The 17094-nt window shown below is 46.5% G+C and overlaps 1 protein-coding gene across 3 annotated transcripts in view; it reads left to right on the top strand.

Annotated features, from left to right (window-relative positions):
* Positions 1-14497, top strand: part of LOC124045523 (brefeldin A-inhibited guanine nucleotide-exchange protein 2-like) — a 51599-nt gene extending 37102 nt beyond the window's left edge. For 2 of the 3 annotated variants that reach the window (XM_046364868.1, XM_046364867.1), the window contains exons 29-39: positions 5092-5222; positions 5741-5870; positions 8005-8140; positions 8323-8461; positions 8762-8819; positions 8982-9099; positions 9509-9648; positions 9800-9974; positions 10422-10560; positions 11003-11120; positions 12476-14497. In XM_046364868.1, coding sequence (XP_046220824.1) covers positions 5092-5222; positions 5741-5870; positions 8005-8140; positions 8323-8461; positions 8762-8819; positions 8982-9099; positions 9509-9648; positions 9800-9974; positions 10422-10560; positions 11003-11120; positions 12476-12619 — 1428 coding nt within the window. In that variant the 3' untranslated portion in view covers positions 12620-14497. Of the gene's footprint in view, positions 1-5091; positions 5223-5740; positions 5871-8004; positions 8141-8322; positions 8462-8761; positions 8820-8981; positions 9100-9508; positions 9649-9799; positions 9975-10421; positions 10561-11002; positions 11121-12475 lie in introns of those variants that run through there. The other variant, XM_046364869.1, reaches the window with a different exon arrangement.
* Positions 14498-17094: the final 2597 nt, after the last annotated feature.

Raw genomic sequence — 17094 nt, 5'->3', positions numbered from 1 at the left:
CCACACAGGGTAGGTACCACACAGGCCCCGGGTAGGGTAGGTACCACACAGGGTAGGTACCACACAGGGTAGGTACCACACAGGCCCCGGGTAGGGTAGGCACCACACAGGGTAGGTACCACACAGGGTAGGCACCACACAGGCCCCGGGTAGGGTAGGCACCACACAGGGTAGGTACCACACAGGCCCCGGGTAGGGTAGGCACCACACAGGGTAGGCACCACACAGGGTAGGTACCACACAGGCCCCGGGTAGGGTAGGCACCACACAGGCCCCGGGTAGGGTAGGCACCACACAGGGTAGGCACCACACAGGTCCCGGGTAGGGTAGGCACCACACAGGGTAGGTACCACACAGGCCCCGGGTAGGGTAGGCACCACACAGGGTAGGCACCACACAGGGTAGGCACCACACAGGCCCCGGGTAGGGTAGGCACCACACAGGGTAGGCACCACACAGGGTAGGCACCACACAGGGTAGGCACCACACAGGGTAGGCACCACACAGGGTAGGCACCACACAGGCCCCGGGTAGGGTAGGCACCACACAGGGTAGGCACCACACAGGGTAGGCACCACACAGGGTAGGCACCACACAGGGTAGGTACCACACAGGGTAGGCACCACACAGGGTAGGTACCACACAGGCCCCGGGTAGGGTAGGCACCACACAGGGTAGGCACCACACAGGGTAGGCACCACACAGGCCCCGGGTAGGGTAGGCACCACACAGGGTAGGCACCACACAGGGTAGGCACCACACAGGGTAGGCACCACACAGGGTAGGCACCACACAGGCCCCGGGTAGGGTAGGCACCACACAGGGTAGGCACCACACAGGGTAGGCACCACACAGGGTAGGCACCACACAGGGTAGGCACCACACAGGGTAGGTACCACACAGGGTAGGCACCACACAGGGTAGGTACCACACAGGCCCCGGGTAGGGTAGGCACCACACAGGGTAGGCACCACACAGGGTAGGTACCACACAGGCCCCGGGTAGGGTAGGCACCACACAGGGTAGGCACCACACAGGGTAGGCACCACACAGGGTAGGTACCACACAGGGTAGGCACCACACAGGGTAGGTACCACACAGGGTAGGCACCACACAGGGTAGGGTAAAAAAACACAGTTGGAAAATGAACTTGAAATCTGGACAAGAAAAAGCACTTGTGGTGTTATTAACGCTCGAAGGGAGAGCGAGAGATACAGCACAGGAAATATCCAACCAGGATGATGGTATGGGAACTCTGATTAGAGCACTAGATTATGAGTGTCTTAAAGAAGAGAAAAGCCGTACCTACGAGGCATATTCAAACTTTGACAGTGTTACTAGAGACATTTCGGAACAATTTTAATTTACAGATCGCCTGGGGCACACTCAAACACTGACATAATTTACAAAGGAAGCATGTGTATAGTGAGTCCACCAGATCAAAGGCAGTAGGGATGACCAGGGATGTTCTCTGTTTAGTGAGTCCACCAGATCATAGGCAGTAGGGATGACCAGGGATGTTCTCTGTTTAGTGAGTCCTCCAGATCAGAGGCAGTAGGGATGACCAGGGATGTTCTCTGTTTAGTGAGTCCACCAGATCAGAGGCAGTAGGGATGACCAGGGATGTTCTCTGTTTAGTGAGTCCTCCAGATCAGAGGCAGTAGGGATGACGTTCTCTTGATAAGTGTGTGAATTATAATTTTTTTCATGATCTGCAAAGCATTCAAAATGTAACAAGTACTTTTGGGTTTCAGGGAAAATGTATGGAGTAAAAAGTACAATATTTTCTTTAGGAATGTAGTTAAGTAAAAGTTACATTTTTAATATAAATAGTAAAGTACAGATACCCAAAAAACTACTTATGTAGTACTTTAAAGTTTTCTTTCTTCGGTTCTTTACACCACTGTTGGATGCAATAACAGACTACATAATTGATTTCGAACTGAGGTAAAATAGGATGTGCAAGTACATGGTTCTTCCGGATGCAGTGTTACACGGAACCCAAACCGGCTGCGCAGGTTAAAATATCAAAACAAACTCTGAACCAATTATATTAATTTGGACAGGTCAAAAATAATTAAACATTTATGGAAATTTAGCTAGTTAGCTTGCACTTGGTAGCTAATTTGTCCTATTTAGCTAGCTTGCTTTTGCTAGCGAATTTGTCCTTGGATATAAACATTGAGTTATTTTACCTGAAATGCACAAGGTCCTCTACTTCACAATTAAAACGGTCAACCGAATCGTTTCTTGTCATCTCTCCTCCTAGGCTATTCTCTAGACTTTCTATTGCGATTGGCAACTTTCATAAATTAGGTGCTTTACCGCCACCGACCTCGTTCGTCTTTGTCACCCACGTAGGTATAACCAATGGGGAGATGGCACGTGGGTACCTGCTGCTATAAACCAATGAGGAGATGGGAGAGGCAGCACTTGCAGCGTGATCTGCGTTAGAAATAGAACTGACTTCTATTTTAGCCCTTGGCAACGCAGACACTCGTTGGCGGGCGAAAGCAGTGTGAGTGCAGTAATTGAATAATATAGATTTCTACATTTATTTTGTGCGAGCGGTGGAGTCTGCCTGTATGGATGGTAGGGGGAAACAGTTGGCTTTGACTGCTTGTACTGTGCTGACTCTTGCATCAATGAAATCGGCACAACAACAAAAATGTCTGTAAAGATGGCTGTCGTGCCAATAACAGATGGAATGCAAGTGAGTGACTCGGTATACCACACCGAGCAGCAGAGAAAAGGTGCCAACAAGTCACGTTCTCAAGACAACCAGAAGAGGGCGCCATTGCCCTGCACAAATCCACTTGACAGTTATGGAAGGAGATGAAAATGTGCTATTTGTCAAAGCACTTACCAATGGGTTAAAGATTAACATGATTGTCCTCATTAAAACTAACAGAGGAAAATGTAATCAGAGAGAGCAGTGTAACACTGTTTTCAAACCAATCTGCCTCTGACACAGATGTTTATAGTTGAGTCCAATAGGACATGCTGGGAGTCATACTGCGTGTACACGCACAGTGTTTGGTGCTAAATGGTTTGATAGCAATGTCAGTCTACTAAATATAAACGTACACCATGTGAAAATCGTGATACCAGCAAATATAGGTCAGACTGAGTGTCACATTAAAACAGAGGTGGTCCCAGCAGATATCCCTTTACATTAAAACAGAGGTGGTCCCAGCAGATATCCCTTTACATTAAAACAGAGGTGGTCCCAGCAGATATCCCTTTACATTAAAACAGAGGTGGTCCCAGCAGATATCCCTTTACATTAAAACAGAGGTGGTCCCAGCAGATATCCCTTTACATTAAAACTTTACATTAAAACAGAGGTGGTCCCAGCAGATATCCCTTTACATTAAAACAGAGGTGGTCCCAGCAGATATCCCTTTACATTAAAACAGAGGTGGTCCCAGCAGATATCCCTTTACATTAAAACAGAGGTGGTCCCAGCAGATATCCCTTTACATTAAAACAGAGGTGGTCCCAGCAGATATCCCTTTACATTAAAACAGAGGTGGTCCCAGCAGATATCCCTTTACATTAAAACAGAGGTGGTCCCAGCAGATATCCCTTTACATTAAAACAGAGGTGGTCCCAGCAGATATCCCTTTACATTAAAACAGAGGTGGTCCCAGCAGATATCCCTTTACATTAAAACAGAGGTGGTCCCAGCAGATATCCCTTTACATTAAAACAGAGGTGGTCCCAGCAGATATCCCTTTACATTAAAACAGAGGTGGTCCCAGCAGATATCCCTTTACATTAAAACAGAGGTGGTCCCAGCAGATATCCCTTTACATTAAAACAGAGCAGTGGTCCCAGCAGATATCCCTTTACATTAAAACAGAGGTGGTCCCAGCAGATATCCCTTTACATTAAAACAGAGGTGGTCCCAGCAGATATCCCTTTACATTAAAACAGAGGTGGTCCCAGCAGATATCCCTTTACATTAAAACAGAGGTGGTCCCAGCAGATATCCCTTTACATTAAAACAGAGGTGGTCCCAGCAGATATCCCTTTACATTAAAACAGAGGTGGTCCCAGCAGATATCCCTTTACATTAAAACAGAGGTGGTCCCAGCAGATATCCCTTTACTTCAATGAATAAAAAAATAATAAGCTTTTTTTTTTTTTTTTCCCTGTGTCAAATTGCCTGTTGGAAGCCCGTCCCTTATGGGAGTAAGAGACACACATAAACAAACGAGAAGGGACCCGTGTGAGACTCCACCTGTCAGCACTACATGCAGCCAGAGAAGTGTTCACTGAAGCAGAGCGTGTTCAGAGAGAATTCACAGCTTCGTCCCTCAGATGAGAAGTACGAGACTGGATACAAAGTGTACTACAAACGAGTTGACTGTCGAGTGGAGAGGACCCGGGAGTAGTCATTGGCCAAGAAGGTGTGGTGATATTTGTGAGGCCCGGCTGCACTGTTGTCAGAGTGCGTCTCTCAAGATTGTGAAAAGTAAATGATCAACCAGTTGGAAGGGCTGTTGCTGAGAATCAGCCTCCTACTGAAAATGACACATTTAATAGGCACAAACCTACCAGATGTCTCCAGCCACTGATATAGACACTGAAACTGACGCAGGAAAATGGAGCAGAGACCTTCAACCATGACACGGGTAATACTGTTGAGGGTTCAAATGAGGAAAACGTTCAACAGCCACTGAAACCCCCGCAGGCCACGAGTAGGGACCCCCGCAGGCCACGGGTAGGGGACCCCGCAGGCCACTGGTAGGGACCCCGCAGGCCACGGGTAGGGACCCCCGCAGGCCACGGGTAGGGGCCTTGCAGGCCACGGGTAGGGGACCCCGCAGGCCACGGGTAGGGGACCCCGCAGGCCACGGGTAGGGGACCCCGCAGGCCACGGGTAGGGGACCCCGCAGGCCACGGGTAGGGGACCCCCGCAGGCCACGGGTAGGGGACCCCGCAGAATCCCCGAGTACATCCCAGACCTAGATTACAAACGGCATCATTGCTCTCTAATCACGCCTGCACTGTACGCCATCTGAGAATGTTGCATCACGGTGTTCCTGTTTCATTGCTGTGAGTGTCTTCCCGGTCTGTCCCCAGGCTCTGCGGGAGTACACCAGTGATGACATGAACGTGGCCCCAGGGGACCGGGTGTGGGTGAGAGGCTGGTTCCCCATCCTCTTTGAGCTGTCCTGCATCATCAACCGCTGCAAGCTGGACATAAGAACCAGGTAAAACATCTGACCTCGGTTCTGTGTTCAGGTTTAGACCCACTTCCTGTCCACGTTGTCAAAGGTAACGCACGCAGTTCCCCAATCGGAACGTGGTTTGTTTACATGGAAGGAAACACGATCATGTCCGACTTCAGATGCAGCTTTTGCAAGTTGGCTAACACGTAACACGTAACACGTAACACGTAAACAGATGGTTATTGTCTAGAACTTCGCAGATTTGATTACCAAGCAAACCAGCGAGGCAAGGTAACATATAAGGCAAGATAAAGCTAGAAGAATGATATACTTGTTGAACATGGCTATACTCGTCAGTCTGGTGTGTTTTTCATGGTCTTCACTCACTGCTAATGGTTCCGACATCAGTATATAGTTAGCCATCTGCTTCGGGGTTTGTTGTTTGCTAGTATGCGCGCATCATTCGAACGTGGCGTTTGGCTCTATATGGCTGTAACCGACTTTGATGCTTTGAGCCCAATAGATATGAATGTATGATTATGTGCGTCTCTCTGTCACAGGGGTCTGACTGTGATGTTTGAGATTATGAAGAGTTACGGACACACCTTTGAGAAGCACTGGTGGCACGACCTTTTTCGCGTCGTCTTCCGCATCTTCCACAATATGAAGCTCCCTGAGCAGCAGACCGAGGTGAGTGGCTATAGTTATTGTCCTTGTGTAAGTAGTAAGCCTTGTCCAAGCCAAAACCAGCTTGTGGGCCTATGGGACTTTCTGCTGGAATTACACAGAAATATAAACAAAGTGTTGGTCCCATGTTTCATGAGCTGAAATAAAAGATCCCAGAAATGTTCCATTATGCACAAAAAGAGGATTTCTCAAATGTTGTCCTCTGTTTGTTTACATCCCTGTTAGTGAGCATTTCTCCTTTGCCAAGATAATCCATCCACCTGACGGGTGTGGCATGTCAAGATGCTGATTTAAACGGCATGATAATTACACAGGTGGACATTGTGCTGGGGACAATAAAAGGCCACTCTAAAATGTGCAGTTTTGTCACACAACACAATGCCACAGCTGTCTCAAGTTTTGAGGGAGTGTGCAATTGGCATGCTGACTGCAGGAATTTCCACCAGAGCGGTTGTCAGAGAATTGAATGTTAATTTCTCTACCATAAGCTGTTAGAATTTGCCAGTACATTCACCTAGCCTAACAACCACGTGTAACAGTCAGAAACCGTCTCAGGGAAGCTCATCCAAGTGCTTGTCGTCCTCACAAGTGTCTTGACCGGACTGGGCTTCTGCGTCGTAACCGACTTCAGTGGGCAAATGCTCATCTTCACCTTCGATGGCCACTGGCACGCTGGAGAAATGTGCTCTTCACGGATGAATCTCAGTTTCGACTGTACCGGGCAGATGACAAGACATGTGGGCGAGCGGTTTGCTGATGTCAATAACCCCACTGGTATGGGCAGGCATAAGCTACGGACAACGAACACAATTGCATTTTATCTATGGCAATTTGAATGCACAGAGATACTCTGATGAAATCCTGAGGCCCATTGTTGTGCCATTCATTCGCCTGCCATCACCTCATGTTTCAGCATGATAATACACAGCCCCATGTTGAAAGGATCTGTATACATTTCCTGGATGCTGAAAATGTCCCAGTTCTTCTATGGCCTCTGCATACTAACCAGACATGTCACCTGTTGAGAGAGAGAGAGAGAGAGAGAGGGAGAGAGGTAGATCTGGAAGCTAAATGTCCCAGTTCTTCTATGGCCTCTGCATACTAACCAGACATGTCACCTGTTGAGAGAGAGAGAGAGAGAGAGGTAGATCTGGAAGCTAAATGTCCCAGTTCTTCTATGGCCTCTGCATACTAACCAGACATGTCGCCTGTTGAGAGAGAGAGAGAGAGAGAGAGGTAGATCTGGAAGCTAAGTGTCCCAGTTCTTCTATGGCCTCTGCATACTAACCAGACATGTCGCCTGTTGAGAGAGAGAGAGAGGGAGAGAGGTAGATCTGGAAGCTAAATGTCCCAGTTCTTCTATGGCCTCTGCATACTAACCAGACATGTCACCTGTTGAGAGAGAGAGAGAGAGAGAGAGGTAGATCTGGAAGCTAAATGTCCCAGTTCTTCTATGGCCTCTGCATACTAACCAGACATGTCACCTGTTGAGAGAGAGAGAGAGAGAGAGGTAGATCTGGAAGCTAAATGTCCCAGTTCTTCTATGGCCTCTGCATACTAACCAGACATGTCACCTGTTGAGAGAGAGAGAGAGAGAGGTAGATCTGGAAGCTAAATGTCCCAGTTCTTTTATGGCCTCTGCATACTCACCATGTCACCCGTTGAGCATGTTTGGGATGCTCTGGATTGACATGTACGACAGCATGTTCCAGTTCCTGCCAATATCCAGCAACTTGGCACAGCCATTGAAGAAGATTGGGACAACATTCCACAGGCCACAATCAACTGCCTGATCAACTCTTTGTGAAGGAGATATGTCACGCTACATGAGGCAAATGGTCACACCAAATACTGACGGGTTTTCTGATCCTGATGTTAAGTTATCTGACCAACAGAAGCATATCTGTGTTCCCAGTCATGTGAAATCCATAGATTAGGGCATAATGAATGTATTCCCAGTCATGTGAAATCCATAGATTAGGGCATAATGAATGTATTCCCAGTCATGTGAAATCCATAGATTAGGCCCATTTTTGAGTTTATTTCAAGTGACTGATTACCTGAAATGTTGCATTTTATAGATCTACTTTTTTTTGTTCCATCTTTTGTGTATTTTGTGTCTTGTGACTTCCTGTAGAAGCACGAGTGGATGACCACGACCTGTAACCACGCCCTGTACGCCATCTGTGACGTGTTCACCCAGTTCTATGAGCCTCTCAGTGAGGTCCTGTTGGCTGACATCTTCACTCAGCTACAGTGGTGCGTCAGACAAGGTGGGGCCTTCCTCTCAACAGTGAGGGGGAGGAAAAACACCGCTGACTCACACACACACACACACACCCCTAACTAATTAAAGATCTACTGTAAAATGATGTGTAACATTTTACCAGAAATGTAATGTTTAGGTGACGTAATGGTGAATGAGGTCAATATATTCTCTTCCCCTTTCCCCCAGATAATGAACAGTTGGCCCGGTCAGGGACTAATTGCCTGGAGAACCTGGTCATCCTGAATGGGGAGAAGTTTAGCCCAGAGGTGTGGAACGCCACCTGCTCCTGTATGCTGGACATCTTCCAGACCACCAGCCCAGACGCGTGAGTTCTGCTGCTGGCCGGCCTGTCAGTCACCTTGACGTTCTCACAACTTCAGCATCCCATCACCATGAACGTAACAGTAATATATATATATATATAAAACAGAAAACACACTGTTGGAGAATATGAGGATCGTGTGTGTGTGCATTAGCAGTGCTGTCAGATGTTGTCTAGTCATGTGCAGAACTTGTTGCCATGGTGACTCATGAACACATGATGTGGCCAGCCAGAACACAGGAAACACTCCCACAGACCACATGACTGACGATTTGCACATTTTGTGTTTGCACTTCTCAACAGCCTATTGACATGGCGACCGGCTGGTCAGGAAGAGGAGGCTGGTGATGGGAAACACATGGTGAGCAAACAATAACATTTATGAACCATCTGAGCCTGATTAGACAGAGAGTAACGAGAAAGCGACTCTTGTAAATTGATCTGGTCCTGTTTATGATCTTAAACCAACGTGCAGACCGAGCCTTCTCATCTCATTGGCTGTATTTGTCTGTTTTGTTTACAGGATGTAGATTTTGACACCCAGTCTCAGAACAGCTATGACCGGGCCCTGTCAGAGAAAGGAGGGCAGAGCCAGATATCCACCGCCAGTGATGACACCTGGAAAGGGAAACCGCACGCCAGTAAGCAACGGGTTACAGGAATATTTGGGCTTCTCCCCTCAACTCACATTTCTCTCTCTCTACCTCATTATCCTTCATGTCATTTTCCACGTTTGACCTCTTGTCTCTCGTTGGTCCCTGTTTTTCAAATAAAGCATTATTAGTCGTATACCTATATTATGCAGGTGTAAGGGTTATGTTGTAAGCTCCAACAGTGCAGTAATATACCTAACAACAATACACACAAATCCCCCCCAATGTAAAAACAAAAGGAATTAAGAAGAGCAATGTCATAGTCCGGAATAATGCAAGAAACGTTTTGAGCAAATAATGTTAAAAAAACATATATATAATACTGCAAAGTTGTCTAGGAGCTATAAACAGGGTGACCGTGTCTTCTTCTTCCTGATACCTCTGTGCTCTGTGTCAGGGATGTCAGACCAGAAGCTGTTTGCAGGGCTGCTCATCAAGTGTGTAGTGCAGTTGGAGCTGATCCAGACCATTGACAACATTGTCTTCTACCCGGCAACCAGCAAGAAGGAAGATGCAGACAATATGGCTGCTGCACAGGTTTTATCACAACCATGTCTGTCCTTTATAAATATAAAGTCATGATGTTTATTAACATGTAGTTCATTATAGCTTTGAATACCCTACACCCAAAACACACTAAGTTTATGTTGCTGGGGGATTGACCGGGGCTCTGCTGTGTCTGTCCAAGAGGGATGCCCTGGAGGAGGCTGCAGAGGGGGACCCTGGGCAAGGGGAGCAGGGCATGTACAGACACCTCTCCTCCCAGCACCTCTTCAAGCTGCTGGACTGCCTGCTGGAGTCGCACACCTTTGCCAGAGATTTCAACTCTAACAACGAGCAGAGGACTGCACTCTGGAGAGCAGGTATGTTCAACTGTCTCTCTCTTGGTGTGTTAAGAGGATCTATCAGATGAGCTAATCGGCCAGGCTGTCATATAAATGTTTTTTTTGATATAGGATGCTCTTGTCTGCCCCGCTCTGTCTGTCTGCCCCGCTCTGTCCGTCTGCCCCGCTCTGTCCGTCTGCCCCGCTCTGTCCGTCTGCCCCGCTCTGTCCGTCTGCCCCGCTCTGTCCGTCTGCCCCGCTCTGTCCGTCTGCCCCGCTCTGTCTGTCTGCCCCGCTCTGTCTGTCTGCCCCGCTCTGTCTGTCTGCCCCGCTCTGTCTGTCTGCCCCGCTCTGTCTGTCTGCCCCGCTCTGTCTGTCTGCCCCGCTCTGTCTGTCTGCCCCGCTCTGTCTGTCTGCCCCGCTCTGTCTGTCTGCCCCGCTCTGTCTGTCTGCCCCGCTCTGTCTGTCTGCCCCGCTCTGTCTCAGGATTTAAGGGGAAGTCGAAGCCCAATCTGCTGAAGCAGGAGACTAGTAGTCTGGCCTGTAGCCTGCGTATTCTGTTCCGGATGTACTGTGACCGGCAGCTCCAGGACTCCTGGCCTGACATCCAGACGCGGTTGCTGCTGTGAGTGTCTGAGGGGATTGGGGGGGTCATGGTGTGACAAAACCTTGACAATTGTAAACGTGACTTTGGGTCCTTTTTTAAAGCACTATATAAACACCATGTATTATTATAATGAAAGATATAAAAGCATGTATTATTATAATGAAAGATATAAAAGCGTGTATTATTATAATGAAAGATATAAAAGCATGTATTCACACCAATGATGTCGAGGCAGCAACCTGAGGAAACCCCCAATGTGTTAAATCCTCGGTGAAAATGGATCCAGTATTGTGTGACCTGAACAAATGAAATGTACATTTGATTCCAACATGTCATGCGTAGTGCTTTGGCTGCATCCCTGCTTGGTCCAACTGTAACAGGTTCTTCAGCATTAGTTTGTCTGGATGTTTCACTCCCGGCAGTGCAATGTGTGGTAATGTTGGTCCGGTCCGGTCCTCAGGGTGTGCAGCGAGGCTCTGTCCTACTTCATCAGCTTGACCTCAGAGAGTCACAGAGAGGCCTGGACCAGCCTGCTGCTAGTACTGCTCAGCAGGACCCTGCGACTGACCGACGATAAGGTTACACACACCTACATCCACATGGACTGAAATATTTGCACACACACACACACACACACACACACACACACACACACTGACAACTGGGTTTGGCTTGCAGTGACAAGTGATCTGTTTTTTTGGAAGACTATATGTGAACATGCGTCTGCCAACACCATTTCAACTCTATATACCTCGCCTGAGTAGGCAGTAGGAAAAGACAGTCCATTTCCCCTAACGTCCAATTGACGTATCTAATAGGTCAAATGGTTTGAATAACGAGCCGTAGGACAGCCGCTCACTGGCCTCCTTTCCCCTCAGACAATGAATTCTGTAGAGGAAGGGACACTGATTATTTAACAGCTCGTCTTTGTAATGACCTTGGTATGTAAAAGAGGCCATTAGCTGTGTGCAGGCAGACCAGGGGCCATTAGCTGTGTGCAGGCAGACCAGGGGCCATTAGCTGTGTGCAGGCAGACCAGGGGCCATTAGCTGTGTGCAGGCAGACCAGGGGCCATTAGCTGTGTGCAGGCAGACCAGGGGCCATTAGCTGTGTGCAGGCAGACCAGGGGCCATTAGCTGTGTGCAGGCAGACCAGGGGCCATTAGCTGTGTGCAGGCAGACCAGGGGCCATTAGCTGTGTGCAGGCAGACCAGGGGCCATTAGCTGTGCAGGCAGACCAGGGGCCATTGGCTGTGTGCAGGCAGACCAGGGGCCATTGGCTGTGTGCAGGCAGACCAGGGGCCATTAGCTGTGTGCAGGCAGACCAGGGGCCATTGGCTGTGCAGGCAGACCAGGGGCCATTGGCTGTGTGCAGGCAGACCAGGGGCCATTGGCTGTGTGCAGGCAGACCAGGGGCCATTGGCTGTGTGCAGGCAGACCAGGGGCCATTGGCTGTGTGCAGGCAGACCAGGGGCCATTGGCTGTGTGCAGGCAGACCAGGGGCCATTGGCTTCCTCTGCTACATCAAGGATCTCTGAATTGGACTTGATTCAGTGCAGATTTCCCCTTATAGAGCTTACAGTCCATTATCCTTAGCCTGGTTCAGTCTCATTGACAATGGGTAACTAAAGGAAGGACACTGTTAGCTTAGGTAGCAACAAGTTTCTTGGCACATACCAATCAGATAAACAGGAAGTGTGCAGCCTTGCGGGTTATTTAGACTTTGACTAAGAAATGTTTCCTCTTCCCAAATCCCACCTTCAGGTGTACACGGTGGCTTCTAAACAAACAACGTTGATATTTAACTTTGGCCATACTTCAAACAATCCACTCTTTGACATCACACTCCACTCACCCTAAGCATATTTCAGTTTGTGTGTGTGTCTCTCTGTTTGATGCTAAATAGTCTGTTCTTTGTCCCTTTCCGTCCTCAGTTCAAGCTTCATGCCTCCTGTTACTACCCTCACCTGTGTGAGATGATGCAGTTTGACCTGATCCCAGAGCTCCGTGCCGTCCTGCGCCGCTTCTTCCTCCACATCGGCTCTGTCTTCCACATCGCTGCTCCTGAGATGGGCTAGGCCAACCTGCCCTAGGAGGGTCTGGAGATGGAATGGTGTGTGTGTGTGGTGGGGGGGCACTGGTGGATGGTGGGATGCATGAAGAGTCTGAGGCGAGAGCCCCCCTATCGGGAGTAAGGCAGTGCGAAGGGATGGGAGGAAGTAGATCGACGCAAAGATTCTGTTACCCTGAGGGAAAGATGCTTTGATGCTCAGTTCCTATTCATCTTCTGCAAAGGAAAGGCTTCAAGAGTTGGTAATAAGGTCTGGTGCCCTTTAAGACGGACTCTGCTGGGTAAAAAGCTCTGGAAGAACAGAGCTCTCTGTTTCTCAACAATGACGTTAATGTCAAATGTATGGAAAATGAACTACAACAATTAATTGATGTGGTTTTATATATATCCTCTACCTGATTTTTGTTTCTCCTATTTGTTGATTTAAGACTGAACGAACACGCATATCTAAATGCAAACGCAAATGAAGAATACCGTTAGTGAATATGCTGAACAACACCAGTGTTGTCCTAGCACACCTGTATTCAGCATCCTACCCTATAGGATTACCATGTGGGAATGGCAGTGTTGTCCTAGCACACCTGTATTCAGCATCCTACCCTATAGGATTACCATGTGGGAATGGCAGTGTTGTCCTAGCACACCTGTATTCAGCATCCTACCCTATAGGATTACCATGTGGGAATGGCAGTGTTGTCCTAGCACACCTGTATTCAGCATCCTACCCTATAGGATTACCATGTGGGAATGGCAGTGTTGTCCTAGCACACCTGTATTCAGCATCCTACCCTATAGGATTACCATGTGGGAATGGCAGTGTTGTCCTAGCACACCTGTATTCAGCATCCTACCCTATAGGATTACCATGTGGGAATGGCAGTGTTGTCCTAGCACACCTGTATTCAGCATCCTACCCTATAGGATTACCATGTGGGAATGGCAGTGTTGTCCTAGCACACCTGTATTCAGCATCCTACCCTATAGGATTACCATGTGGGAATGGCAGTGTTGTCCTAGCACACCTGTATTCAGCATCCTACCCTATAGGATTACCATGTGGGAATGGCAGTGTTGTCCTAGCACACCTGTATTCAGCATCCTACCCTATAGGATTACCATGTGGGAATGGCTTGCTCCCTAATGGATGAGTATGGTCGGTTGTTCCCCTGTCACCATTCCCCATTGATCCTATCATGTCAATCACTATAGCCTGTTATGAATCCTAATTTTACTTGCATTTATTTATTTTTATACTTATTTTAAAGCAACATTTACATGCCAGTTTACTTGTTGAAAGGCTACTGCACATTCTCTATGTTCTGAGAGCAAAATGGAATGACTAGCTATTTTCTAGAATGAATCTGGTGTCAAAAAAGGAAGTCTACAATGCAACACCCATGGTATTACATAGCAAGGATGAGATGTTCTTCTCCTGTCAGACAGTTCTATGTTACACCTAATGGAGCCTGCAACAGATCCCTCGTGTATTAACTGTCCAGAACTTTCCCAGGGTGGAATGCCTGTCAGTATTGTCAGTGAAATACCAGACGGGGGTAAGAATGAAGAGAAACGTTACTCTTAAATATGTCAGGGTATAGCTACCATCTGCATCATTTGTAGTTTAATCCTGTCTGCATTTTCTTCTTTTTTCTTCTTTTTTTAACAAGGATGTATATAATTATTTGAAGTGCATTTAAATATTTTTGAGAAGTTTCTCTACCTTACAACTATGGATGTCTACTTTCCCCTTAAGGGGAACTATACAGTATATGGAGAAATAAATAGTGTAAAGTTTTCATGTAAAATAAATTAAGTGCTATACATATTGTGATGTAATCTCCCAAGCATTTGATTAAGTAATCAATAAACCTTTTATTCAAATCTATAGTGGAATTGCTTTTGTTGGTTCACTGGAAAGTTTAAATACTGTCATCGCTGTAATGGTAGCAGCTACTGGTGTGGCCTTTTGACACATGCGATTCTAAAGTTGACCACAGCGTGGCGCTGTGAACCTCAAACGTTAGAACGGGAGTTGGGGGGGGTAACAAAGGTTACCATGGAGATGTGAAACATCCCTTTGTTTTGGGTTGTACAGACCGATAGATATATAAATATATATATATATTTACGTTCTGGTAAAGCTGTACTGTGTTTAGTTTACTTCCCGAAGAAAACCGACAGCGTTTATCAAGAAAGTCATCTGTGTAAAATATATATTATATAATATAATATATAATGAGGTCCAAGAAAATGGGATTGACTCTCTTGTTAAGGCTGCTAAATTAAACTGTAATCTTAATGTAGTTGGCTAATAACGTCGCCAACATTGCAGGCGTGTAGTTGTATACACATCGAGTTGGATGAAGAAAGCGCCATTCAATGTCAGTGGGCGGAACAGCTAGCTAGTAATGAATGGCAATTTCTTCCTTTTTTTTTGTTTGTTTAATGGCTAAATTGAGCCAGATTTAGCTAGCTATCCCAGTCAGCGCTCCTCCTTTTTGCTCCAGCAGAAACGCCGAGTTATGATCCTGTCCGCTGATGTTTGGATTTCGTCGTGGACTTTGTGCCAACCATTTCAAGTAAGTGTTTTCATATCGATTTGACGTAGTTTAATCAGGTTTAATGTTCAGTTTCTACGAGCTGTATGTGACAACGTTAGCTAAAAGAAGCACATCCACCGATTTTTTTTTTACCAAATCGGAATGGGAAAGATGTTACATTTTAAGCGAGCCAAACAAACTAGCTACATTCCCTGTCTTTAGGTTTTATGCGAAGAAAATGAATTGACACTAGTATCAGTAGCCAAATAACAAACCCAGGATAATTGACCAAGATTATAACTACTTGGGGGAATGATTTTAGTTACATTTTCAATACGCCAATTTAACAAAGTACTGTACCTTTTTTTTATGTTGAAATTGTAATGTGTTACTCTTAGCAAGTGACGATTGCGCAAAACTGAGTTGATATCCAACGAGCCATATTCCGGTGGATTTTAGGGTGCGTTTACACTGACAGCTCAATTCTGATCTCTTCTTTTTACTAACCAGATCAGCTCCGAAAAAGAACTGTGATTTGATTGGTGATTAAGACCAATTAGTGGAAGAAATATACATTGGGTAATTTGTGTAAAAGCAGCCTTATATTGCATTCACGTCATCTCAAACTCGGGACTTCTGAGTTAAAATTGAAGTAAGTTATTTGCATAGATGTCGAGCTTCCTATTGGTTGGTTCTGGTACCTCCCAAGTGTGAAACTCGGGGCATGACTCTTCTGCCCATGTTAGAAAGTTGGAAATGTAGTAAACAAAGTATTAAATAAATATATATTTTAGATTCTAAAAAGTAGCCACCCTTTGCCTTGATGACAGCTTTGCACACTCTTGGCGTTCTCTCAACCAGCTTCATGAGGTAGTCACCTGGAATGCATTTCAATTAACAGGTGTGTGTTAACTTGTTTCCTTGTTAATGCATTTGAGCCAATCTGTTGTTTTGACAAGGTAGGGTTGGTATACAGAAGATAGCCCTATTTGGTAAAATACCAGTCCAAATTATGGCAAGAACAGCTCAAATAAGCAAAGAGAAACAACAGTCCATCATTACTTTAAGACGTGAAGGTCAGTCAATCCGGAACATTAAGAACTTGGAAAGTTTCTTCAAGTGCAGTCTCAAAAACCATTGAGCGCTATGATGAAACTGGCTCTCATGAGGACTGCCACAGGAAAGGAAGACCCAGAGTTACCTCTGCTGCAGAGGATATGTTTATTAGAGTTACCAGCCTCAGAAATCGCAGCCCAAATAAATGCTTCACAGATTTCTAGTAAGACACATCTCAACATCAACTGTTCAGATGAGACTGTTTGAATCAAGCTTTCATGGTCTATTTGCTGTAAAGAAACCACTAATACAGGACACCAATAAGAAGACATGCTTGTGTAACAGTATAACTTTACACCGTCCCCTCGCCCATACCCGGGCGTGAACCAGGGACCCTCTGCACAAATCAACAACTGACACCCACGAAGCATTGTTACCCACCACAAAAGCCGCAGCCCTTGCAGAGCAAGGGGAACTACTACTTCAAGGTCTCAGAGCAAGTGACGTCACCGATTGAAACGCTATTTAGCGTGCACCACCGCTAACTAAGCTAGCCGTTTCACATCCGTTACATCAGCACCACCGCTAACTAAGCTAGCCGTTTCACATCCGTTACACTTGGGCCAAGAAACGTGAACAATGGATATTAGACTACTGGAAATCTGTTCTTTGGTCTAAGGATCCAAATTTGAGATTTTTGGTTCCAACCACCATGTCTTTGTGAGACGCAAAGTAGGTGAACTTTGCATGTGTAGGTCCCACAGTTACACATGGAGGTGTGGGGGTGCTTTGTTGGTGACACTGTCAGTGATTTATTTCGAATTCCAGGCACACTTAATCAGCATGGCTACCACAGAATTCTGCAGGGATATACCATCCCATCAGG

Source organism: Oncorhynchus gorbuscha, linkage group LG10 (genome assembly GCF_021184085.1).
Source record: "Oncorhynchus gorbuscha isolate QuinsamMale2020 ecotype Even-year linkage group LG10, OgorEven_v1.0, whole genome shotgun sequence".
Classification (NCBI taxonomy): domain Eukaryota; kingdom Metazoa; phylum Chordata; class Actinopteri; order Salmoniformes; family Salmonidae; genus Oncorhynchus; species Oncorhynchus gorbuscha.
The sequence above is the reverse complement of the archived record's forward strand: the minus strand, read 5'-3'. Positions and strand labels throughout refer to the sequence as shown.